The following is a 25422-nucleotide window of genomic DNA, read 5'->3' as shown; positions in this document are numbered from 1 at the left end:
ACAACCTATTAAAATGGTGCAGTGGTAGAAGTCCCACATATAACCAAAAGGTTGTTGGTGCAACACCACCCAAATCCCAAAGACCCCAAATCTGAATTCCTCACATGGAGCAGCACATCATCATCAAATTTTGGGTCAGAGGTCATTTCATCTGCTTGACTCTTATTCCAAGTCACTCTCTCACCCTGTCGTGTGTGTAGTCGTGATGATTGACTCACAGTAACATCATCGTCTGGACCCAATAGGTTAGAATGAGTATCACTTTATTAATTATTTTAGTTATTCATTGGTAAAACCTAATTATCTCAGCCTATTGAACTTACAATGTCAAGTTAGTCTGACAATTATCTTTATGTTGAGCTGACAGTTAAATTGCAAAATACCATGTGACGCTTTCAGGCAGCTTAGATCAGAGAACAAAGGTTTGATCCAAAGGCAGACAGATGACGTTTCATGCATGAGACACCGAGAGGGCGTCACGCTCTCATGCAACTACTTTCTCTGATACCTACGTACACATACACACTCGCACATAATCAGGTATACGCACACACTGCCCAGAAACAGCTGCTGTGAAATGAATCTGGTGACTCATCATTGAAATGTTGTGACATGTCAAAGCAGAAATCAGCACTGACATCAAATCTCTCTCTCACACACACACACACACACACACACACAGTGTGATTGTGCGTAACAAGCTGGTCCCTCTTCTGTTACACACCCCAGGTGCCACACTACTGACTCACCTCTTTGTTTTGCAGGTTTCCTAAACAACTTTAATCTTCAGGGTGGTTACTGTAAAATACAGCATAACAGTCTCTTTTATACATCTGCTGATCAGAAAGTCTGGTCACACAAGCAGGGAACAGCACAGCAGACACAAGGACCACACTCAACACATCCCATCTGTAATGGTAAGTTCAGAAACTCCAAACTCTCTCTGTACATTATTTTATATCTTTAAACTTGTATAATCGTTGTTATTGCACTCTGGGTCCTAAAAGTATATAGATATTTTATTCATATCTATTGGATTGTGCGGCTGCATCTTTTCTCTCTTATGCTAATGCTAATTGTACATGTCAAGGGCAGAGGTCACATGTTTGCAGACCTATCATCTGTGCCGTTTTTATTAGTCGACTGCGGCATGCTTTGATCAAATTAAGTCATTGAAAGGTTTCCTCTCCAGGGGGATTACGCTGATCGTTGACTTTTTAGAAAGGATGGAGTTTACCTGATTTTCTAGTCATATGCAAATGAAACCACAGGCAAGAGGGACTTTCACAGCACTTCTCTTTTAAAATGTGAATGAATAAACATGTCTCTGATGCAGCCTTGATGAACATGCTTCACAACAACACACAACACACAACACAAAACCAGGTGATTGTCACAGAACTCAGATGACTTTCATGCTTTTCATTAATTCCATACGGGCGACAGTGACTCAGAGTTGCTGGGCTGAAATTCAACAAATCAGATAAAACGTTAGCTGTGGTTTCACCTCGCACACTAAGAGAGTGACACACCTTGTTCCTCCTCTAGTCAGACGTGGGATCAGTTGTTTGGCTGAACTTGATATCCTGCCAAGATCTTAGACAAAGAGCTCAAAGGCTGTCCCCCCTTCTGCAAACAAAGTGCTATACATGTGTTCAAGTACTTCATAGAGTTTATCACTAAATACTCATGTGATCAATCTGTTCACACGGATCTGATCAGGTTCAGTGGTCAGTCCCAATCTGTTCACACGGATCTGATCAGGTTTAGTGGTCAGTCCCTCAGTCAGTCAGTCAGAGTTACACAGAGAGAAAAAGAATACTTCCTTTTCAGTACAAATATACATTCTAACTGTCCATACAATTAAAATGTGTTACATTTTTCTTCATACTTATTGCCATGATTAAGTTGTGACACTAGCACAGAGTGTATCAATAGACCGCTTTGTCAACGTGCAATATAAAATTTGGCATATAGTAAAAGTGAGAGTAAAGTGCTAGGAAATATTTATGACTGTGTGAAGTGTATACAACAAAATAGTACGTGTGTGTGTGTGAGAGAGAGAGAGAGTGGAAGTGAGAGAGTATTAGAGAGAGAGAGAGAGGTGTCACAGCATCACCAAGCCATTTGTGGAAAATTAAATGATGCCTGACATGCAAGAAATTTCTAACACGAAGTGGCTAACATGTGGAGTCATGATGTTAACGAATTAGTGATTCATGTCCCCACACATTTAACTCCACCAGTCATTTAAATATGGATTTACTGACGCAGATGGCACAACAAGAGGGTTTGATTGGCAGTTGGTTGAGCTGGTTTGTCCACACAGATGATTCACAGCCTGCTGTACATTAATACCATATCTATAGGCTGCAACTGCATTTGTTACTTTTATTTTAATATAAAATCTTAGAAGATTTGGTGTTTGATTTTAGAAGATTTGTTGTTATATTTAGCACTTAGGGTGACAACAACATTTAAGTACAGTTCACTTTAGACACAAACAATGTCATTACAATCATTCGAAAAAAATATATATAACAGATGTGTGAGAAATGTCAAAAAAGCTTCTTTTCTAAAGAGAAAAAAATCATTTAGTTTTACATTTGGTATTTAATTGTATCTATTCCACCCAATTATTTTATTTTATTTTATGGGGTACCTGTGGCCTGCAGAGACAACATATAAAATAGTCTTGTATAACCAAATGTGTTTAACTATGGAGCATATATGATCTCTGCACGACATCATTGCAAGATCATTAACGATTAAATCACAAGATGTTTCCCTACGTTAGAGAACATGCTTTGAAGGCGCACATATATCCACATGTATACCATTTCTGTGATGTCATTTCTACTCAAACACTATGACCTCATTTATATGTTTCCTTATTTGGTATTAAATCTGATGTAGTATCTAGTATCTGCTTAAGGCTGACAGGTAAACTGAATGTAATGGAACAAAACGTATGTGTTCAACAAATGTTATCAATGCAAAGTGATGGAATTATTAATGTGGAAAAATGTCAAAAAATAATATGCAATGTATAAATTTAATGTTTAAATTTAGCTTCATAGAGTTGGTGGATCATAGTTGTTACATGGTGATGGAAGCACACAGAATGTGTCGAGAGATGCTTTGTTGCTGAAATTGGAGATTGACTAGCATGGACTTAACAGGATAGAAATGAGATTTATAAATGCCTGTGTACTACATAATTATGTACTGTACACACACTGTTGTCATGTGAGAAAATAATTAATGTTGCAGTGTGCTTGTAATGATATTCTGAGCACAGAGGTGAAAAGAATGATGTTATGCTTTTCACAGTCATGTTTTGTTTTGACTCCTTAGCTGCTTTTAAGCAAGAAAAACCCCAATCCTTTGCTGACCTATGTCAATGACTTACCGTAACTCTTCTAATCAAGCACACTTTTATTTCAATGAGGAAAACAAACAAAAGGCGTCCTCGGTAGTATTGCAAATTCAGAGCTGTTAGACAACTTTATGAAGACTTACTTACTGTGAGGTTTTCTCTGTTTTCTACTTCTAATTTACTTCTAAATCAAGCACAAAAGCAGAATCTTGCTGTAACACGTCACAGAGCAGACGTACGAAAGTCAGAACAAGGATATCTCTCACCTGCTGCTCAGGTGTGCGCTCTTCCCCGAAGCCCCACCTCCCCTCCCTTCTCCTCTAGCTGCTGCCCCTGCTGTTCTTTGCTCCCCTCCCTCCTCCCCCCTTCTCTCTTCTATCAGCCGCTCTATTCAGTTGTAGCTGCTGTCAGGAAACAACCTGTTTCTCCGCTGTTCAGTCCCGACGCCATACCAGCGTCTCCCTTAACTTTTCACCACCATGAGTGTCGTGGCCTCAGAGACTGCGTTTTACTCCGCTTTACAGCCCAGCACCTCCGTCACCACCTACGGGCTGCCGTCTGAAAGCCACCTGGAGCATGGAGGCTCATTGTCGGACGAGATGTCCAGGACGCTGCGAGTCCAGCAGCAGGTCAAGATGAGACTGGCGGAGAAGTCCACACTTCCGCGACAGAACGGCTCTTCCTCGCATTACGCCATGTCAGGTAAGATACAAAAATGTAACTTCTGTTTACATACAACACCAGAGTAATGTAATGCTTCGCAACATGGGATATTCTAACTTTTCGCTGCACGGTAAGCTGGTTAGGGTTCACTGGCAAACAGTGGAGGAATTATAGTTTTATGAATAAAAGCAGGTGCCGGTGTTTTAGAGGACCGTGGTGTTAACACAGCTGGTCATCCCCCTGAGCAAAAACAAACAATGAAGAGAAGAAAAAACGGAAGAAATGAACTGTTTTCACTGTAGTCAGCAGTAACAGTTGTTAATTCACTACTGAACTTCCACTAAGAGAAACAATGAAATGTTTTACTAGACCTTTACTGTAACATTTTTGAAAACTACAATGGTCCTGAAGAGCTGGACTCATTATTTATTATTAATTGGAATTTTAAAAAAAATCCTCATACGTATCATATTGTGTGTCGTTGTGATGGTAAGCTTGGTAAATATTAGAAAATAATTCTGGAGTTTCTGGGAAAATGTGTGTTCTGCATTATTGCATGTTTGGGTGTCTGGGTAGTTGCTGTGCAACTTTTTTTTTCTTAAAGAATTTGCCTATTCAGCTTCTTTGTGGCATCGTCTATGAGGAACTGAAGACCGTACAATCCTCTCACAATCTTGATTTTTACACTATGTTTAGTACCTGCACTTGACAAAGGGTTAATATGTAACAGGCCCAAACAAGTGGTGCGTTCATGCTCTACCCAGATAGAGGGGGAAAGCCTCCCACTGCTGGGTTGGGTTTCAGCGGGTCTGACTTTATTTTACAAGGCCAGAATTGACGAGATAGCAGGGGGATGTCAAAAATTTTGGGAGAACTGACTGTGGTTAGAACACTGTAAAAAGTTGATCTGTCAACAGCAATTCAATGTTTGGAGGGAAGGGAACCAGGTGAATGCAGTTGTTCAGTGTCTATGAAGTCCAGTAAAAAGCCTGCCTATGTATTCATGTCCAGGGCAGACTTGAATACACAGCAGGCTTTTCTGCTGTCACTTAAGAAATATGGTAACGACCCGTACACCTGCCTGCAGCTCCCTGAAGCACAAAAAGAAATTCCAAGTCATTTAATAGCTTGTGTTAAGGCTGAGCAGCACAGCCTCGTTTAAAACAACACTATACTGTGGCATGAGAAAGAAGGAGAATGTTTTTTTCTGTATTCCCCTGAAGGGCTTGCACTGTCAACCTAATAAAGGACTGTCACGTACAGTTTTTGTAAACTTCTACAGAAAGATGTTAGGAAGTTTTCCAGAAGTTTAGAACTTCAGGAAAATGTTCATCTTTTGAATACCTTTTCTAGGTTGCAACAGTGAGGCCCTTCATAACAATAATAACACTAATTGTTCACATGTCAACAAGTGTGGAAAGATGGTGAGAGTGGAAAGACTGAGTGGTGGTTTCTACATGACTACATGACATTTGCATGTGCTTGTTGATTGTTGGGTTAAGGAGCAAAGTTCACTTTTCAAATGATGCAGGGGTTGTAAATCCTTTGGCTCACAGGTGTGCTGGGCGTTGCCAGGGTTGGGCTGAAGCCAGGCCAAAGATGTTTTAGTCGACTGCTCTTGTCTACATATTTCTACTGTCATTGGGGCTTCATGTATGTATCTTCTGCAAGTAGAAAGTAGTACAAATCAATGACAAAATTCTGTCTGTCTGGATGTCTTCAAGGCAAGAAATTGGTTACTGGAAAAGTAAGATTTAATCGCATTGTTCCCTAGAAGATTAAAAAAGATGCGTTGGTAAACCCGTATCCCAACGACATACTGTCAATAAATGAAAACTTGTTTTTGAGTGAGCATGTCAAAGTGAAATACTTGGAAAACCTAATGTGTTCCTCTTAAGGATTTCAGCTGCTGCAGATAAACAGAATAATTACTAGACTGCTCATAAAGATATGCAGTACATGCTTTCTATAATTTATTTATTTATTTTAATTAAATGAGCAGGAACCTTTTTTTCCACTGACATAACAGAACACGGTAAGGAAACAATCTGAACATGTACAGAACTGTTCTACAAGGGAGGCAGTGGGTCAAACTGAGTTGGAATCCTCCATGTTGCAAAAATAATATAATATAATACATTAATATTAGCCACTATTAATATTAGGTCACTAGACCTTGAAGCGGTACCTAAACATTGACATGCTGTTTGTGCTGACAGATGAGGATAACTGTGTTTGTGTCAGAGGCCACGTGAACTGTAACAGTGGACATCGGAGACGATGTCCACTCAGATGCTCCTATTACAGACTGTGTGCAGTAGGAAACCAACTGTTAATTTTTAGCCCCATGTGGTCTAACTGACCACCTGATCACTTCTTTCTTACACACCCCATTTCCAACAAAATGTTTAAAAAACTAACATCTGCATTATTAATTAAGCCAAAAAGATCAAAAAATAAAAATTCCATAGACTCAACTAAGTGTAGGCAGCTTTACAACACAGTGTCTTTATTTAAAAAAAAAAACTACTAGTGCTCCAGGAATATATTATTCCAAATGTGAATATTAAATTCTGTTCTGATTAATAGCTGTGTGAAAACTCTTTATTTCTTTTACTTTTTCTTTCTGTCTGGAAGTGTGACTTTTTTTTCTAGCCATGTAGTTTCCCTTTGCTGTTTTGGAATTTTTGAAGACGCATTTGAATGGGAAAGTAAGAGATGTTCCGATTGTTGGTTTTTCGTCAGGGCAGATTAAACACAGTATGGTTTATGTGTGCAGCGGAGCTCAGAGACTATTTGATATACCAGTCAGAGGTCACCTGATCTTCTGGCCAAGTTCTGTTCATGAAAGCCAGTCTTTACGAGATCAAAATAGGATCATTTAATGTGTGCTTACGCATTTGTAAAGACTGCCTGCAGTGATCACTTCCCTTTGTTGACCTCACAGGCAAATGTGAAACCTGAGTCACTGTCTCGGGAACAGAAGAAGCTGAGTCAGGCTGAATCTGAATCTGAAAATCAAAAATAGTGGGGAAAAGAAAACATTCAAACTGGAATCAGATGTTGAAATCCAACAAAATTCTCTTTATATTTGTATAAAAATGAATTGTAGCCTCTCTCCATCTTAATGTTGGTATGCTTTGTGTTTTACCAGATTATGGTGGCTCTTCAACAATGAAGTATCCAAGCTACACCCCAGGCTACAGCTCAAAGTCATCCTATATGTACTCAGGCTCCAAGACAATGGTGAGTACTGCAGCGTTAGTTCACTACCTCACTGTGTGTTTGCACGTACAGTATTATACATATCACCACTGACCCTCTGCTAGTGTGGCGGTGGGTCATCCAGGTCACAACACGTGTGGTATGTCACACTAGGCTGTGATGGGATCAGCTCAGGGTTTTCAAGTCAGCCTTCGAAATTCTTTGGTGTGACTGATTAAACAGGAAGTACTGGCTTCACGCCACACATATTTGAGCTGTTAGCAGAAGTTCTAAACTCGAATCATTGATTTCTATGATTACTGCTCTGCCAACTTGACTCATCACTTATCAGATTGTTTGAGAAATAGAAATCACCATGGGAAATGCACTAAGGATAAAATCTCTGGCCTCCACGGCATTGGTTATGCTCCTGTGATAAATAAAGTTAGAACCTGTATTTGGCAAATGGAAAAGTCATCCACACGTTGAGTCACAACAGGTTAAGAGGAGTAACTTCTGTCACCCCTGTGACCACTTCTCTCCTCCTCCTTCTCCTCCTCAGGGCCCACGTATATCACAGAAGTCTGGTTTCAGCTGCCAGTCTGCTGGCCCAGATCTAGCTCAGCTCCACAGGATCACGGTTGGAGGAGGAGGTGGTGGTGGCGGTGGCAGCATGTACAGAGAGGATATGCGCATGGGAGGCTTCCAGGTACCAGTCAGACAGCACAGCCGTGGAGAATCAGAGAACTACTCCGTACATTCAATGAGACAACAGCCAATGACCATCAATCCTTGGATGATGGATGGCAGCGATGGCGGCAGCTTGATCTCAGACCGGGATGCCACCTTCAACCGTCAGTACGGCCAGTGCACAATGAATGGCTACAACACCACCCAGGTGAGACAGGGTGGGGGCAACGCGGCCTATGTGCCAACCCTGCAACGATCGCTCAGCGGTACGTTGTCCCGTGCCGGGGGGATGACGGGAGGAGATGTTGAGATTGGCCCGCAGCATTCGTTCAAAGGCCCAGCCCACCGCACCATCAGCAGGATTACAAACCGAAACCGGATGAGTTTAGGTCCCATGTCGGGGGTCTCCTATGTCAGGGGAAGCGACACGGTGGACAGAGGGTTCATTTCCGGAATGTCCTCGGGTTCCCAGTCAAACCTAATGATGCGTCCGGGAACCCTTTCTCGTGCCATGTCGATCAAAAGCATGCACAGTGTGGGCAGAGGCGGTGACATCTACCCTGGGCAGATGGAGAGGGGAATCAGCATGGGCAACCTCAGCGGGTGAGAATGTCCAAGAATGTTATTTCTGTTTACACTCACTGTGTATTGTTTAATTTAATGCGTGTTCAAATATTGCGATTGACGTATTCCCAGTATGTGATTGTTGTTTACAACAAGTTCAGTACACGTTGTTGTTGATGTTTTTATTTTATAATTTATCTTAAATATATATTAATTTTCTCTACTTTTAATATCAAGTGTTACAACAGGGTGATCCAACTTATCTAGACATGTACTACTGGTCACTATAACACAGCTCAAAGTTAGAATATAACCTAACACAACAAATCGTTAAATCAAAGTTGCTCAAAATATCGTTACAGGTGCAATGCAAGATGAAACACCAACTTTCATGCGACGTTCAGTCTTCACATTAGCTGATGTCAGCCTCTGAGCTTTTTTTCTTTTTCTGTTGAATAGTCATGTTTGCAGACGGACAAAGACAAACAGACATCTGAGTTTTTAACCTAACTCTAACGTCTTAGGAGTAATGCTGTTAAAACTTGATAAAAATGTATTTAACTGTATATATTTGGTATTCAACTATTTAATACAATTCTAAAACTTTACAAATAAAGAGATGTGGGCGTGTCAAGACGTCAAGAAGTGAGAAAAACATAGTGTTAAGAGCCATATTTGTAGACATACATATAATATTTTTACTTTAGTAATTACCTGACTCACTAATGGAGTGTTTCCTTTATTCACTGGCTCAGTTTAATGTGTGAAGTGAGAGGATATTTAGTCAAACGCCAGTGACAGTGAATCTAATACAGCAGAGCAATTGTGTCACAACAGCAGTGTCATGAGATTTCTGTGAGGGTGTGTACGAGGTAAAGTGTGCGCCGTGTGTTGGGAGGTGGCTCCATTGTGGCAGAACTGGTTTTGGGTGTGGCAGCTTAGTTTCAGTCCTAACATTTCACACATCCCACAGAGCTGCAGACCACTGTGGGATTTTTTTTTTTTTTAAACATTGAAGCCATCTATTTTTTTAGACAAGAAATAAATAAGAATATTTACTGTGGCTGCTGTGTGGCTTTTTATTCATAACATCCAGAGGACACACAGTGTCTTGAGCCACCAACCATGAACAACAGTGTAACCACATGATGAAACATTCTCCATGACTGACCTGAATTTGTTGATTTGCTCCTTGGGCAGGATCAACTCCTTGGACATGCCCACAGCAGTGCAACACCTGAGAGAGTCTGACCACGACCTGCAGGTCCTGGGCGCCGCCTACATTCAACATGAGTGTTACAATGACAACGAGGCCAAAAATGAGGTAATAAAAACAGATTAGAACCTGCGGTTGAAATTCCTCTGCATCTGTCCTCTCTGTAATCACCACAGACATAGTTGTCAGTCACTCAAATGGTTTACGGTCATTTGTGGACATCCAGCGTGGGGGATGTTTGTTCATATCTACTTTAAAAAAGAAGGCAGAGCAGTAGCAGCAGCAGCAGCTTTATCTCTGTTCTCCCTGTCCTAATGTAACTCACTCCACACTGTGCCTTTTCTATCATTGCTGCACCTCTACTGTATATGAACTCTGTCCTGTACAGGTGTTGACTCAGGGTAAAATGGTGAACTGTTACGTGATGTTAACTGGTGACTGGGGTCAAAGGTTCACTGTGCAAAGTGTAATGTGCAGCAGTGTCATGTAGAGTGAGACATTTTGTGCATCAACAGAAGGTAGAGAATTGTTTTTGCCATATTGAGACTGTTATCAAGAGTGATTTGTGGCAACTGAGAAAATGATGACAACAGTGATGTTCCCCATGCTGTGGTGCATGAAACAACTAGAGGACCTAGTTTTTAAATTAATTAAAAAAAAAAAAAGTTGAACTGAAGTTTGACTTCATCTGTAATAGAATAGATTAACAGTTTATACCTTTAATAACAATCAAATCAAGGTGCAGTCATTGTTTGACCCCAGAGGACCAAAAGATGTTGGCATTCAGGAGACATTATCAGTGGAAATGATATAAAAGTCACTTAAAAAAAGTTGAATTAATCATCTAAAATAAATGTCTGATGAGGGCCATGTGATTGTTTTTACAACTAGATCAAACAATGTCATTGAGACATTTGATTGAACGGACATCCTAAGTTTGTCCGGTGGTGTGAATGAGAGTGTGAACGGTTTTATTTGTCTCTACAAGTGGTCCTGTGATGGACGGGTGAATTGTGCATAGTGAACCAGGGATTGGCAGCGCCCCCCCACGACCCTGCAAAAGAATGAGTGGTAGATGGGTGGAGGGGAGATGTTGATAAACACAGTCAATTTGTCATTCATTAGCCAACTAAATTTCCCGTCCTAGTCTAGGGACCCTGAGCTAACACTGAGACTTCTTCATCTTTAGGTGCGTCGTCTGAAAGGCATTGCTGATCTGGTGAAGCTGTTCAACAGTGAGAACGAGGAGGTGCAGTGCTACGCCACCGGTGCGGCACGGAACCTCATCTACGAAAACATGGACAACAAAGTGGCCCTGATCGAAGAGGGTGGAATTGGACAGCTGACGGAGGCGCTGAAGGACTCCAACGACGAGCTGCACAAAAACATCACAGGTGAGAAAATCAGCCCTTCAGATGAACAAACATGACGCGACAAGATGAGCTGGGCTCAGACTCTGAGGCTGAGGGAATTTTGTGTCAGGAAAAAAATACTGATGCAAATGAGTTTGGTTTTGGAGGCAGCGGGATCTTGGCAACAGTGTCCTTTAAATACCTGCAGTGAACAGAAGCCTTTTGAAATGGATATTAGTACACATGACACAAACAGAAGGTTCCAGACTCTCTGTGTATACTGTAACTAAGTTAGGGTCTTTTTTTTCCAAGAGGTAATGGACAGATTTGGTTTGATGTGCGGACATCTGTTCTGAACTCCACGGTTGCTCTGATGTGGATCAGTTCCACTTTGCTCAGCTGTCAGCAGCATGTCTGCGTTAAGACGTCTGTACAGTGGTCTAACAAAACATGTTTACAGTCTGCATGTTCGCACAGAAATGGAAATAGCATGAAGCACATTCCCATGCAATAGTACTGTGTATGGAATGCAGAGGTTCAAAGATGGGTTATTTCTATAGGGTGTGTATGGGTGTGATTGGGGGAGTGGATACGAGTTGTCTGGACATGTGGATCTCCTGTGACTCCGCTGCACACACACTTGTATGTCAAGGAGCCAGTAACATGAATGCTAAGCCCTGATTTATCACTGCTGGATCTTTCTGCATTTTTGGTAAATCTCAAATATTCAGAAAAAAAATGTATAAATGTTTTGTAAACTAGATTTATCATAAAGAAAATTAAATTAATTTTTTTAAGTTGCCCAGCGCCACACAAAATGACTTGGTGAGCCGCATTTGGTTCGCAGGCCTTGAGTTTGACACAAGTGATCTAGAGGATTAACTATGTGGTATCTGCATATTTGGTTTCTGGTCAATTTCTAATGAAAAGATTGATGTCAATGGCGTCCAGTTTAATCCTGATTGTAAATATGAAGCCAGTCTTTCTCCCAACTCTGGCTTTAGGGATCACAAAAAGTCCAAGAACACGTTCAGAACCCAGACTCTAATGGAACAACTGTCTGTTCTGTGAGCAGGAATCTTGTGGAATCTCTCATCCAAGGACAATCTGAAGGAGAAGCTGGCCAGGGAGACTCTTCCCGACCTGACTGAGAAGATCCTCATCCCTCTGTCTGGCAGCGGGGACTCGGAGGAGCTCCATCACTCCCCCTCTGAGGCTGACATTTTCTACAACACCACAGGATGCCTCAGGTACATCAGTCAATCGGTCACCCGTGTCCTGTCTCTGTAGCAGCACCATGTGTGTTTTCTCTCTCGGCTCTGCTGTAGCTCTGCTGTAGCTCTGCTGTAGCTCTGCTGTAGCTCTGCTGTAGCTCTGCTGTAGCTCTGCTGTCTCCTGTGAATACATTTCTATTCAGTCAACTTGTTCTGACAGGTCACCTGAGCTAATGTGTCAGCTGACAGCTACCAGAGTCAGGACGTCTCTTTGTTCATTTGAAAAGCCGTCATTACTCCACCTTTCATAAGACTCTGTCTACATGCTAGTGTTTGTAATGCTGGTGGTTCCCAAAGAGTGGGGTGGTGCCCCTTTGGGGGGCACAGACTTGTTGCGGAAAAATTCAATGATTTTGAAGCCATAGCTGTGTAGATGTTGACGAAGGTCAGAAGTAGTCCTACCAACAAACGGTGGCGCTACAGAAACGTTTGGGAAACACTGGTATAGATTTAAGGCATAGTATGCTAGAATGTGACTTTAAGGACGTCACACGGTTGTTTAAATGGAGGTGTACATCTTTACAGAACAGTGGAGCTCTGTGCTTTATTTAGCCATCCATGGTCAGCAGTCTGTGATCAGTAGCTGACCAACACACTACATTTATAGTATATGTTATTTATATCCAGTGTAAAATCACTTGTCTTAAAAAAAAATCAAAGTCAGAGAGCCATCAGAACTAATAGATAGATGACAGAAACGACGATAAGATGAAATATAATCCTGCTCCTGTTTTGTGTCAGCCACTTTGACACATGGCAGAACAAGATATAACTAATTAGTCATGAGTTAATCATTGAGATAAAATAAATTGACAGCTGTAATATATTCCAACATTATGTTGTAACAGTGAACTCAGGTAAAAGACCAGGCGTTTCCCCCGGGGTACATAACAGGAAGGTCCTATTTTTGTCAAAACAGAAAACTAACAATGTTGGCATTGTTGGTTGTGCTTCATCAGAAACCTGAGCTCCGTGAATGAGAAGACCCGTCAGCAGATGAGACAGACACACGGACTGGTGGACTCATTGGTTGGCTACATCAGGGCTTCCCTTGAACAGAACAAGGCAGAAGACAAGGTGAGTGTCCAGGAGAGTACTGGAATCAGAGCTGCTGTCCTGTAGTACTACGACCCGTCCAGTGAACATCAGTGAATCTCCTCCTGTCAGGGTGTGGAAAATGCTGTGTGTGTCTTGAGAAACCTGTCCTACCAACTGTACACTGAGATGCCGACGTCTGTCATGGCACGTCTGGAAGGACCAACCAGAGATCAGGACTCAGGAAAGGGCGACGGTATTGGTTGCTTCGCGCCTCACAGCAGGAAAGCCAAGAACGTATGTACACATTTTAAATGACAAGGTTGAATACCTTAACTGGAGTGTCCGTGTGAAACCAACCGTCCTCCATGTTAACAGAGCAGGAAACAGGACCTGTCCACGTTCACTGAGGTGGCTCGAGTACCAAAGGGCACTGAGTGGCTGTGGCACCCCCAGATAGTTGGACTGTACAACAACTTGCTGATGACGTGCGAGATCAACTCCACCACCCGTGAGGCAGCAGCTGGAGCTCTGCAGAACATCACAGCTGGAGACAAGAGAGTGAGCAGCACCTTTATTCATCTTACCATAAACAGATATTTAAAGAAAGATTAAAATTTCAAATTATTTTGATCACTGTGGAATAATCATGATTAATTGTAAAAAAAAAAAAATCAACATTCTTGACTAATCCAAATGATGGAATTTTTAAAATGTCATGAAACATAAGTATTTAGCTTCGCAGTGTTAGTAGATGTTGCTGTGCATCTTGTAGAATGTGTCAAAATTCTTGTTTGAGTTGGTTTCTCATGTAGGTTTTTTTATTCTGCAGTGGGCGTCAGTGCTGAGCCGTGTGGCTCTGGAGCAGGAACGCATTCTGCCCGTGCTGCTGGACCGTCTGCGTACAAACAGCGACCTGGAGCTGCGCTCCATCACAGGGCTTCTCCGAAATCTGTCTCGCCATGCCAGAGACAAGAACGACATGGGTAAGTCTGTGAATTATTTTCTTCATGACGCTAGATGCTAGACGAGAGAATTCCTCTGTGTTATCGGCAAATGCAGATTAGCCACGACACCCTCATTTTCGTATCACCGTGGAAACACGACTACTGAAACTATTCTACCTTCATTCAAACATATTTAACCTGAGGCTTTTTTCAAACTGATTTCTATCACTAGCTCATTTGTACAAAATTATATACAACAAGGATTTATTCTCGTTTCAGAGAAGAATTAGAGTTGAATTCCTGAGGCAGAATTTATGATCGGAGAATTGGAACATCTGGAAAACCAAGAAGAATAATTTATTTGTCAATAACACTGAAATTTAATTATTATTTAAATAGAAAACAAATGTGAGGTTAGGACTGCTTATATTCAAACAACTGGTCGGTAATGATGTGAGCTTATGGTTCCTGTCTCCATCGTTGAGTTGTTAGTAATCAAAGTAAAAACCCAATGTTTATATTAGCAAGTCTTAACAAAGACAAAGAGAAGTCAGTCTAACAAAATATATTTGTTTGTTGTTTCCTTTTCTTTTTTTTTTTGTTCAGCAACAAAGGTCGTGAACCACATGGTGACCAAGCTGCCAGCAGATGGACACCAGAAGGAGCCGTCCAGCGATGTGGTGGTCAACATCTGTGGTGTCCTCAACAACCTGGTGACCTGCAGCTCTTTAGCTGCCAGAGACATCACCTACTTTGACGGAATTCCAAAACTGATCTCCATCAAAGAATCGGCCAACAGCAGGTGAATTTCCACTGAAGATATTTACACCTTTTATGACATGGCTACATGGGCTAAATGTTACACAAAGTTTTTTCGATGTTCTTTGAACTGGTTTTCCTTTTTTTTTTTTTTTTTTTTGTCCAAGCTCTGGGAAGATGAAAGCAGCTAAAGCAGCAGCCACAGTTCTCAGCAACATGTTCCAGTACAAGAAACTGCACAAACAGTTCAAACAGGTGAGTGCTTCATAATAATAAAATAAAAAATGCTATACTGATGGATGGTCAATTCTCCATCAGGGAATTCCTTCATAGCAGAATGTGTTGCCGTTGGTTGAACAGGGAGAACACCAGAAGTTAGAAACCAGATTAGTGGTACTTTAGGATGAGGTTGGATGTTGTGGTTGGACTGGATGTTGTCATGCCTCAGGACACAGCAGTCATCAGATATCATCACAATCCCTAAAGGTACTAAGAAGTCAGTTGTTCTGAGCCAGAATTAAATTCTTTTATGATGTAATAGCACTTCTGTCCAGCAGGAGTTGGCTCCTGTAAACTTCCGTCAGTCAGTAAGAAAATTCACCACGGTTATTTTGGCAGGATTTACCTGATACATTGTTGGAACAATCCTTCTTACGCTAGTATAACAAAAGCTGAGAGGACATTTGAACATGATCTCATGGAGAACAACATAATTACAGTTTCCTGGTAAATCGGTAACTGACGGATCTGCAAATGCTAGGTTTGAAAAATGGTAGTGAGTTTGGCGATGACAGAGTCAGAGTTTGGTGAAGACATAGTCAAGGTGGAGGCCACTTCAGATGTAAATAACAGAGGAGTCATTCTGGGCCAACGAGAACCGAGAGCGTTACAAAAGACAATATTTAATGTCTAAGTCAGAGTGTTCTACAGAAGAAACAACAAGTTAGATCTGCCTCCAGTGAAGCCCCGCCCTCTGGCTGTGAACCCAGGACAAAAGAGTGAGGGTGAACAACCGAGAGTGTGTGTGTGTGTGTGTGAGAGTGAGTGAGAGAGTGAGTGAGATCAGTGACATTCTTCGCCCTCTGCGATCCCTCATCAGTTGGTTGGCATATGTTTAGAACGCAAATCTCTGGCAGTTCACACTCTTGTTCCTTCAACACACACACACACACACACACACACAGAGACACACCCAGTGAGGCGAGGCCTGGTCTTGAGCAGGAGTACGGAGGTTTACTGCCTTCTGCAGATTACCACTTGCCCCTCCCAGGGGTGCGGCACTGAGCTGGTTTCCTAATGTACAAGTCACAACAGAGCAATAATGTGTTATTGCGTGCCTTACAGTTTTTTATGAATCCTCAGACCTAACCTGATCCACATTTGGTGAACTGTGGAAAGGTTTTATGTCAATTTCAAAGCATCCGTCACCAGAATACTTCTAGAAATATTTTAACACCAGGTGTCAGCTCTACTAATTACAATTCTTAACTTTTTTCTTTTTTCAAAAACGTAACCATCTTGATTTGGTCGGTGTTGACCCCTGCTTGTTACCATTTTTTTTGGAAGCAATTCAATTCAAGCCTGTAATTTAATTGAATTGATTCTCGACAAATATTTAGATCTGTATTGTTTGTTTTTGCCTTTACAGAAAGGATATTCAAGGGTGGATTTTGCAGACATGTCCATCTAACCCCTAACAGGACAGTGATACGAATCACCAGCAGGAAAAAACAACAACTTTTAAACAAACTCTTCATACTAACAAAACAAATCTTTATCTCCCATGCTTTGCTAAAAGAAAGTTGACCAACAAGTGTGGGTTGATTGACAACTCAGAACACGGTGTGTCATGATGGACTGATGATGGCCTCATGGTGCACCTTTACTTCCCAATGATTGAGCTGTTTGTGTGTTTAATGTGGAATCAGGGACTTTTTTTTTTCAAAGGTATATAAGTTTTTTAAAAAAAAGCATTATGGTATATCTTTGTTTCTTCATAAACGTTTAAACTGTAGTGCCTTATTTCTATAGCCACAACCTAAATGCAGAACAAGTTGGTATTGAAAGCCTTTTTGTAAATACTTCCTCTTTTACACAGAAATTTAATTGTATGTTCAGTAAAGCGTTTTTTTTTTCAGTCCTACATGAATGTTCAAAAATATGAAATAACATATAGCGAATACTGAATGTAAACCAGAGAATTTATATTTAGTGTGTGAATAAATTTGAATGTTATGCATCATTATAGACCATGGGATAAAGATTTTATGCCTCTAGAATTCACTACTGTATTTACCATAGAGCTTTTTTAACCTCTCGTCCGTTTGATCCTGCAAATTTAGCAATTCTTTTGTCAAAGAGACAGACAAACCACAACTACTACTGTTTTTTTTTCTTCTTCTCCAATTCACCTTCGTACATGCTGTTTATCTGATGTATTAGTGTGTGTTAACCGGGTGTGAGGAAGAATGTGTTGTCAAAGCAAACACTAAGTTGTTTTGAATTTGAAAGCCTCTGCAGCACTCAGCATTGTTCAGTTGGAAAATTGAACCTTTATGTATTTGTCCTTTTAATTAAAAAAAAATATACTTGGATATTACACTGCAGTTATGTTGGTGATTTGGAGAAACACCGTCTTTTATATTTGCCTGTGTTGTATAAAGTACTTGTATTATCTGGATATTTTTGAGCTAATAAAGAGAGAATGTATTCTTCTGGGGATTTCTCCTGTCTATGTGCAGTATCTACTGCAGTATTTTTTTGTTTGTTAAATGTTAAGTTCAGATGCTGAAATGTCGGCCCCACCCCTTGTACACATCCATCTTGTTTACATATTTGATCGTTCTCACACAGGAACAATACTGGATGAGCTCAGCTGCGCCCTTATTTGGCTTTATGCTTCAGTAAAAATAATCATTACAGATTATCAGCAGGATTAGCGGTAGGAAAGACTGCTGATTTTGTCAATTTGCTTTGTTTTCGAGGTCGGATTCAGTCCCAAACTGCAGCGTCAAAAGTAAATCTGAGTTTTCGATACATAAAAAACTGGAATATGAGCAGTACTGTTGGAAGTTTAAATATGAAAGTCAAGTACATGTTATATGTGAATATGTCCTTATGAATCTCTTCTGTGAAAGCAGGGTTCCTCACCGTTATCTGACAGGACTCTGCCCTCTGCTGGAGGACAAAAGAACACAGTGAGAAAGATTTTTTTATATATATAGAGATTAAATTAATCTCTCTAATTTCCTGCTTGCTAAGAAGACAATTTGTAAAAAAAAATTAAACACTACACAACATATAAAAAACAAAAAAAAACGTATTTTCTTTGGTGTGAGGAAAACAGAACACTCTTTTGTTTAACAACACAATAATGAAACAAAAAAAGGCAAAGAAACACATCTCAGATGTCTTCAGTGACTAAGCAGTAGAAATCCGAGCGTGCTGCGTAGTTGCGAGAACCCAGGTCTGACACATCAATCGCCGAGGGTCTGGGCTCAGTGTCTGTGATCGGAGCGTTAGGAAGGACCGGAGCTTTACGGGACAGAGTCTTATAGACGGGAATACGGAGACCTGCAACAGAACAAAAGCTGTAGTATCACTGTGGACATGACTGCATATCTGATCTGATTGGCTCCTGGTTGGATATTTACCCTATTTTTTCATAACTCCACAGCTGTTACACAGTGTGTTAGACTACAATATACACAATTCTGTCTGTGGCTGTTAAAGGTTCTGTTTCACAGTAGTGAATCCTTCCAAGACAACATATGTTCTCTGAGCTCTTTTTTTCCCCCTTTCGTTTCCCATTGCCACTGATTGATATACAGTTCTGGATGTGAGTTATGTTTGTTCAACATGAACTCACTTGTCTCTGCATTTTTTTTAGACATTGAAATCTTTTAAATAAATCTTCCTCAGAGAAATGTGTGCAGAGCTCACGGCTGTTCTTTCATTGGCAGGAGAGAAGAAAAAAAGGTTTTAGTAGATCAATAACTAAATGCTGTGGTGCCTCCTACAGTAATGACAGCAGTTTTACCCAGATCTCCTGCAGGGTCTGTATCTGGGTGGCAGTTCAAGTAGTCTGGTTCAAGAGTCAGCATGGGGTCCTTGTCATCCTGCAGCACCGTCTGTGGGTCGCCTGCGTACTCAGAACGGAAGACGACCCGCCGTGGCATGGCTAAAGACAGCTCCTTCCAGAAGACTGAAAATGGAGTCTATGAAAACCAAACACAGGACCACGATGGTTAGAACGACACGTCATTATTCTGAGAACACAGGAGAACAGCCATCGGAGCTTCTAATAGTGGCCTTCATTACCGTTAACCTCAGAGTACAATTTTTTTTGTCTGCTGAATTCAAACACAGAAGAATCATGAATGTGATTCTGTTTGACCAAAAGCACGTGTTGGTGAAATGATGACGGCCGAGATGCTTACTGTTAAATTTGGTCTTTCTGGCCTTCTATACCAGATTGGCATGATCTCATTCTTACCACAGAGTCGTGTCTCCAGGTGAGGACAGTGAGACAGTGCTGGTGCTCACTCAGCTGCTGCTTGGTCTCAGGCCTCATGCGTTTGGTCTGACCCTCTAACATGATGAGGATGGGCCGCTGGTTTAACTCCAGCAGGTGCAGCAGTCCCTGCCTTCAGACGGACAGAGAACGTGGACATGTCACAGAAAGCAAGTGGACCCACTGATGGAGGTCAGTGTTCCGTCTGTGTGGGACACCTCACCTGAAGTTACTGCAGCACCAGTCCTGCTCCAGGTAAGCGTGACTGAGCAGAACGATGAGCCGTCGTGAGCGACTTACGTTCATCAGCAACTCTGCAGAAGGTTCTGAAGACAGTGTACGATTAATGTAAGCGACCAATCATCAACGAGCACACCAACTACTGTTTGACTCCCGTCAGACTGAACTTACGTCCACCTGGTAGGATGTCATTCTCATTCAGATGCAATTTATATCCATTTTTATTCTCCAGGTGAGGTTTGAGAATAAAGTTGACAAACTTCCTGTCGTGGTCATTGTTCACGTAGGAGACGTAGGCGTCATACAGTTTCCCATCTGTTCACACAGGGACACAGTAGTGTCTTCATCAGTTCTTTACCATCATCAACATTTTATTACACATTCATGGCCAGAGTGAGTCACAGCAGTCTCACCGTTCATTTCAATTTCTCCAAAGGAGTTCTTGTACCAGATCTTGAGGTTGAGGTGACACTTAGAGTACACGACAGCAGCTATACCCAGTAATAAGAGGAGAACGGTGGCTGCAACGACAGCAGCTGTGTGGCTCGGCCTGTCTGGAGGTATTTAGAAGAGAACAGAACTACTATGAGTGTAATCAAACAGAGTTCACCCTCAAACCAAGATTGTTACAAAACAAAGTTCCTCAAAAGTCGATCTACTTCCAGAATAATGGAATAAAAATATCAACTGTGTTCACATCATCTGCAGACACACACTTTCTGTGCGACTTTTTTTTTCCCGTGGTCTTCTTCCTGTTTACACACAGTACCAAAAACGGTGTCTTTCTCTTACTCGAGTTTTGTAGGCTGAAGTCGGACGACACATTCCTCACTGTGCAGCTGTACAGCCCAAAATCCTCCTCCTCCTTGATAGTAACTGTCAGCAGACTGTTAACCACCAGCTGACCAGGAACTGGAGACCTGACAAAGCAGAATGAAAAACTTTACCTTCGGTCTCAAAGTCTAGCATGTCAGCATTAATAAAAATGTGTGTGAATCACCATGAGGAAGAATTTTGCATGTGAAGCGAGACGTTGGTTAACGGTTGACCATCTCTGCTCCAGTGCAGCGTGCTGTCACACTGCTCCTGGTTTGGGTCCCAGGAAAGGACAGCAGTGCAGTTCAGGTGGACTGTTGATTCCCAACTGGCCCACACTGTGGTCAGACCTGCCGTTGGTTTAAAGTCTGGGGGTTTGGAGCACTGGGACTCTGTGTGGAGACAAACCACTGTTTTCTGTCACTGCTGCAAAAGCTGCAGACAATAGAGGCCTTCATGTGCCCGGCCAGGGAGTGATAAAGAAGTTCTCTGTAAGGTACACTGAAACCAAATGCCTGCACCAGGTGTAGCCTGTCCATTCACGACTAACCCCGCTGCTAACAAACGCTTCCTTTTTCTAAACATTCAAATAGTGTCTTACTATGTGGATCATCACTACAGGAACAGGTTTATACCCACTTCAACATTTGATACTTTTTGGCTTTTAAATACTACTTACCTTTAACTATGAGACGCACAGTGAATGTATCTCTGTTTTTTTGTTGTGTACACGTATAGTTGCCCTGGTCTTCAAGGGTCAGGAAACTGAACTCCAGGTAGGCATTCCCCTCCTGATTGTGGAGTGGTTCACAGTTCTTCTGCCAGGTCAGACTGGAGTTCTGGACCTGTAAACCCTCCAAGGAGCAGTTGAGGTGAAAGGGCGGCCTCTGTTGCCCCACAAACAGAACCTGCTCCTTAAACCTGCTCCCGTCCACACAAGCTGAAAAATACATAGTGGAGAAATGAATATTTCACACTGTCTTTTCTCTATTATGTATTGTTTCCACATATAATGAAGTATTTTAAAACACATAAACAATAAGTATTGACTAAAATCCCAGGGTTTGGGAAGGGTGCTTGAAAGTCCTTTGTTTTTTTGTTTTTTTGGAGAAGCAGTGAAAGATTTTCAAGGAACTCGAGCACGTTTGAGTTACCTATATCTAAACTGCTAATAACAATTCAGTCTCATTAGAGCACATATATGCTGCCCTCTGGTGGCTGATTCTGTTTCTGACCAAGTTCATGAGCTACGACTTCAAACCTGTAACAAAAAGATATGGGATTTGATGTCTTAACCAGGAAGGACCTGACATGCAGCATGTGTTAACATTGTAATGGTTGCGTCAGACTATTGATCCACTCCTGTAGATTTAGATTAAATAAATGAAGGGGGAGGGGCTTCCTTTACCCCGCCCATTTATCACATTCTTGCAGTATTTAGATTACCTTTATCATGTTACTTTACACACAGTCACTGACTGTTTACACACTCCAGCTTTGTACAGTGTGAATTTGTAATGAAGCGTGAATCAGACCCTGTTTACTCTTTCACCCAGGCAGGCTGTAAATGTACTTTTTGCTGAGTAACATTCTCAAATAAAATCTTATTAAAAGTTATTTTAAAGGCAAACACGTGAGCACCATCTCATATTTGATGGAGGATTAAGATTTGATTTGTACCCTAACTGTGGGATAGTTTTGATTCATGTTATTACTACTACTGTATGTAGTTTAGCTGTGTACAAATGACAGGTGATCATATAAAAGCAGGCAGCGAGCAGACGTTATTCTTTATTTTTCTGCCTGCCATCTGGAAATGACTAACATAACGTTATCCTGTTCTTAAAGAAAACATTGATATGTGAACTTAACTAACTATGTACCTACACGTGGCTTTTAAAACATAACTATTATAAGGTTTACTTTATAACATTGACAAGACTGGAGGAGCCAGCCTCTACTGGCCAACAATGGTAATGCTAGTGATGACGTGTGCTTCTTTAAATATTCGCCTTTTCTGCATTTGTAGGTTTGGACTCTGACCATTCTGTTACTAGTACAAACTGCAGTACAAGGCAGTTTGACAGTTACACTGACGTTCCCCATTTAAAAAAGTGAACTGGTTCGCGAAAAATAGAAACATAATGACTTATCGGCTAGTTTGTTTACAGCAATCAAATACGTAAAGACCCAAGTTTTCTCTTGGGAGCCCAAAAAACAACCCCCACCCCCTAACTGAACTACCTGCACTCGTTCTTCTGGATATTCAGCACAAAACCTGAATAACTCCCTCTTCTGGTTCCATTAACTTTCACTATTTATTACATTACTTGTTCTGTATCAATTTTTCTTCTTTACCGTGATTCCAGTTTACATGGAGACTTCAGAGTCCAAAGTCCATCTCTGGTAGTCAACCTATTTCCAGACAACAGCGAGTGACAGCGTGACAGTAAACTGTTTTCTGACTGTTTACCATTAGTCATCAAAAGGTTATAACGGGCAATAATATTCAACGACTTACAAACCCAAAGATAAAGATAAAGACACGTTGTAAAGTCATTTTTGTTGCATGACTTCAAGTGAACGATTTCTTTCATGTAATTTTTTTGGTGAAGCTCTTACCGACAGTAGGTGAAGTCTGGCTACTCGATGAGCCGGTGAGTAGCAGCCACAGGAAAACCACTTTAATAATCCCAGCCATCGGCCTCAGGTGTTTTCCTCTACCGCAGCCGGGCTTTAGGTTCACCTCCACGTACGGGTGACATTATTAAACATTAGTTACACGATTTAGAGTCGGGAGGCCAACAGATTTAGAGGTGCGCGTCTTCCGCTTCTTCAACTGCACCTGTCCTGAAAAACCACAAAGTCTCCCATTGGCTCAGGGCGGTCACGTGACGTTTACACAGGCTTTCACCTCGGTGTTTGTACAGTAAGTCGGCTCTTGACAGTTTAAACAGTTTAAGATTGAGTGAACGTTTTAACACGTAGGTCGTACAAGTTCAGCTCATTTTTAATTATTGAGTAACTCTATGTAAAGCCTCTAAAATATTTAGCATTATTTCGTTTACTTAATGTGAATAGGTTGTTGTCATCTTGTTAACATTAAGTTTACAACGTGAACATTTTCACGTTCTTTTTTATTTCTTTTCAAAACACCATAACACTGAAATTAATTATAAAATGAGCTTACCTGCCATTGCGTTAACCATACATCTTTTGTATGTAGTTTGAATATTACTGTACGTCTGTTTTGTTCTATCTATTTCCAAATAGTTCTGTTATGTTTGGTTTTAAATAAATACAATATCAATATTGATGATTCAACACAGACGTAACTGTAATAGTCAAGTAGGCAAGTCTAAACCCTGAACCTGCCTACCTGCTTATATTGACTTACATAATTTGACATTTCATCAGGACACAGGTCTACTTATTTATTCATTTTTACAAAACATTAGAATGCAAATATTTACAAAGGACATCATAATGTAAGTTCTTTTTCAATAATGCCACAATTACACAGCACTTTGGGAAGAAAATCAAGTCAGTATCTGAGAAAAACAAAAATTGCCGTATTTGCAGCACAATATAAATACAGTATAAATACTTTTAAAGGCTTTTCAAAAGAAAAAAAAAACACTTCAATACAACCGACAAATTAAGACATCCATCGAAGCCGTCAGTGCAATAAAAAAAAAGAAAGAAGTAATACCACTTTCTGTAAACTTCTGTCTTTTACGTTAACATCACAGATGAGAAAGCAGACAGCCAGCACTTCACATCTGAATGAAAACAACCAGAGAAAGTGAAAGGCCTCTCCAATATTGATGGCTTTGAAATTGACTCAACACTGATAGTCTGGACTCTACAATAAATGAGGCAGCACTGGGTTAATGTTCTAGAAAGTTCCTGTTTGCCATCAGGCCTCGAATGACCTGCAAGACGTGAACACAAAGATGAATTTAGCAACGATACCTCTGTCTAAGACCAACAGAAATGTACATGTGCAGTATGTGTGTTTAATCATGAGAACATATGTAAACAAAGACAATACGTTAACCAAGTAGGTACTGATCTGAGTAGGTTAATCCCCAAGCATGACACGAGACCTTCATTGTGAATAAATGAGTCATATATCTTTATGACAGAATGCAAATCTACCATCGTACCAGTCTAACAACAAATGTCCCCACTCTCACCTGAGTTCCTCCTTCAGTCTGTTGAGTTTGTCGAAGAGTCTGTCATTCTTGACCTGCATGGGAGCACTGGGTACGAACCAGGCTGCGATGAATTTACATATGACGACAACATGCTGCAACGAGAGGAGGTCAAACATAAGGAATGTGTCCTCACTATTTATAGAAGACTCATTTTACCAAAGGTAACACCCTGATTTTCTTATCATCCAAATCACATGCTTCACATTTTCAAACTCACCCCTGACCTGCTAATGCTGGCTCATTGTGCAGAATTGCTTACAACGTGGTTTCGTACAGCGTAGACGTGTAAAATGTCTCACCTCAAAGAGAATGACGAATGCAAACCGGACGGCTAGTATAAGCCAGAACTGTGGTGTAAAACTGTAGTCCTCATTACTTCTGTAGTCTTTATAACTGTACAGTGAAACATCACAGAATGTTATGTCATTACCTGGACCAGTGATTATGTCAATGTCTCATATTCAATTTAAGATCAATGGAAAAAAGGACAAACCTGCATTCGGACACATTAAGGCCACCTGGAGTAGACATTTGATAGAAGGAAAACTCA

The 25422-nt window shown here is 41.0% G+C and overlaps 3 protein-coding genes across 8 annotated transcripts in view; 1 reads left to right on the top strand and 2 right to left on the bottom strand.

Moving 5' to 3' along the window:
• The first annotated feature begins 766 nt into the window (after positions 1 to 766).
• pkp3a (plakophilin 3a) lies at positions 767 to 17278 on the top strand. Of its 2 annotated transcripts, XM_008312053.3 has the most exons (14): positions 767 to 917; positions 3904 to 4081; positions 7197 to 7288; positions 7809 to 8539; positions 9701 to 9824; positions 10906 to 11110; positions 12144 to 12318; positions 13302 to 13419; positions 13510 to 13674; positions 13756 to 13938; positions 14210 to 14363; positions 14931 to 15126; positions 15251 to 15338; positions 16732 to 17278. In XM_008312053.3, exons 1-14 carry the CDS (start codon positions 915 to 917, stop codon positions 16771 to 16773), a joined length of 2454 nt encoding a protein of 817 aa, XP_008310275.1. In that variant the 5' UTR covers positions 767 to 914; the 3' UTR covers positions 16774 to 17278. The 2 variants fall into 2 exon arrangements, with proteins under 2 accessions (XP_008310275.1, XP_008310273.1); XM_008312051.3 differs by lacking the exon at positions 767 to 917 and having other exon boundaries at positions 3555 to 4081.
• Positions 15965 to 23533, bottom strand: sigirr (single immunoglobulin and toll-interleukin 1 receptor (TIR) domain). Of its 5 annotated transcripts, none has more exons than XM_025056080.1 (12): positions 23275 to 23533; positions 21332 to 21592; positions 20837 to 21044; positions 20629 to 20756; positions 20250 to 20390; positions 20008 to 20151; positions 19820 to 19922; positions 19579 to 19729; positions 19123 to 19300; positions 18484 to 18656; positions 18234 to 18255; positions 15965 to 16376 (listed from the first exon to the last, which is right to left on the bottom strand). In XM_025056080.1, exons 1-10 carry the CDS (start codon positions 23351 to 23353, stop codon positions 18487 to 18489), a joined length of 1563 nt encoding a protein of 520 aa, XP_024911848.1. In that variant the 5' UTR covers positions 23354 to 23533; the 3' UTR covers positions 15965 to 16376; positions 18234 to 18255; positions 18484 to 18486. The 5 variants fall into 5 exon arrangements, with proteins under 5 accessions (XP_024911848.1, XP_024911847.1, XP_008310272.1 ...); XM_025056079.1 differs by having other exon boundaries at positions 18234 to 18260; positions 18486 to 18656; XM_008312050.2 differs by lacking the exon at positions 15965 to 16376 and having other exon boundaries at positions 17314 to 18255.
• Positions 23534 to 24600: 1067 nt separating this feature from the next.
• The window catches only part of LOC103380250 (anoctamin-9), a 9646-nt gene continuing 8824 nt past the window's right edge, over positions 24601 to 25422 (bottom strand). Inside the window, exons 21-23 of the mRNA XM_017033171.2 lie at positions 25366 to 25418; positions 25172 to 25265; positions 24601 to 24964 (exon numbers count right to left, since the gene is read on the bottom strand). Of these exons, the coding sequence (XP_016888660.1) occupies positions 24848 to 24964; positions 25172 to 25265; positions 25366 to 25418 (264 nt within the window). The 3' untranslated portion in view covers positions 24601 to 24847. The remainder of the gene's footprint in view (positions 24965 to 25171; positions 25266 to 25365; positions 25419 to 25422) is intronic.

Source organism: Cynoglossus semilaevis, chromosome 6, assembly GCF_000523025.1.
Source record: "Cynoglossus semilaevis isolate Cse_v1.0 chromosome 6, Cse_v1.0, whole genome shotgun sequence".
In the NCBI taxonomy this organism is placed as follows: Eukaryota; Metazoa; Chordata; class Actinopteri; order Pleuronectiformes; family Cynoglossidae; genus Cynoglossus; species Cynoglossus semilaevis.
Note: the sequence above shows the minus strand (reverse complement) of the source record. Positions and strands in the feature narration are given on the sequence as shown.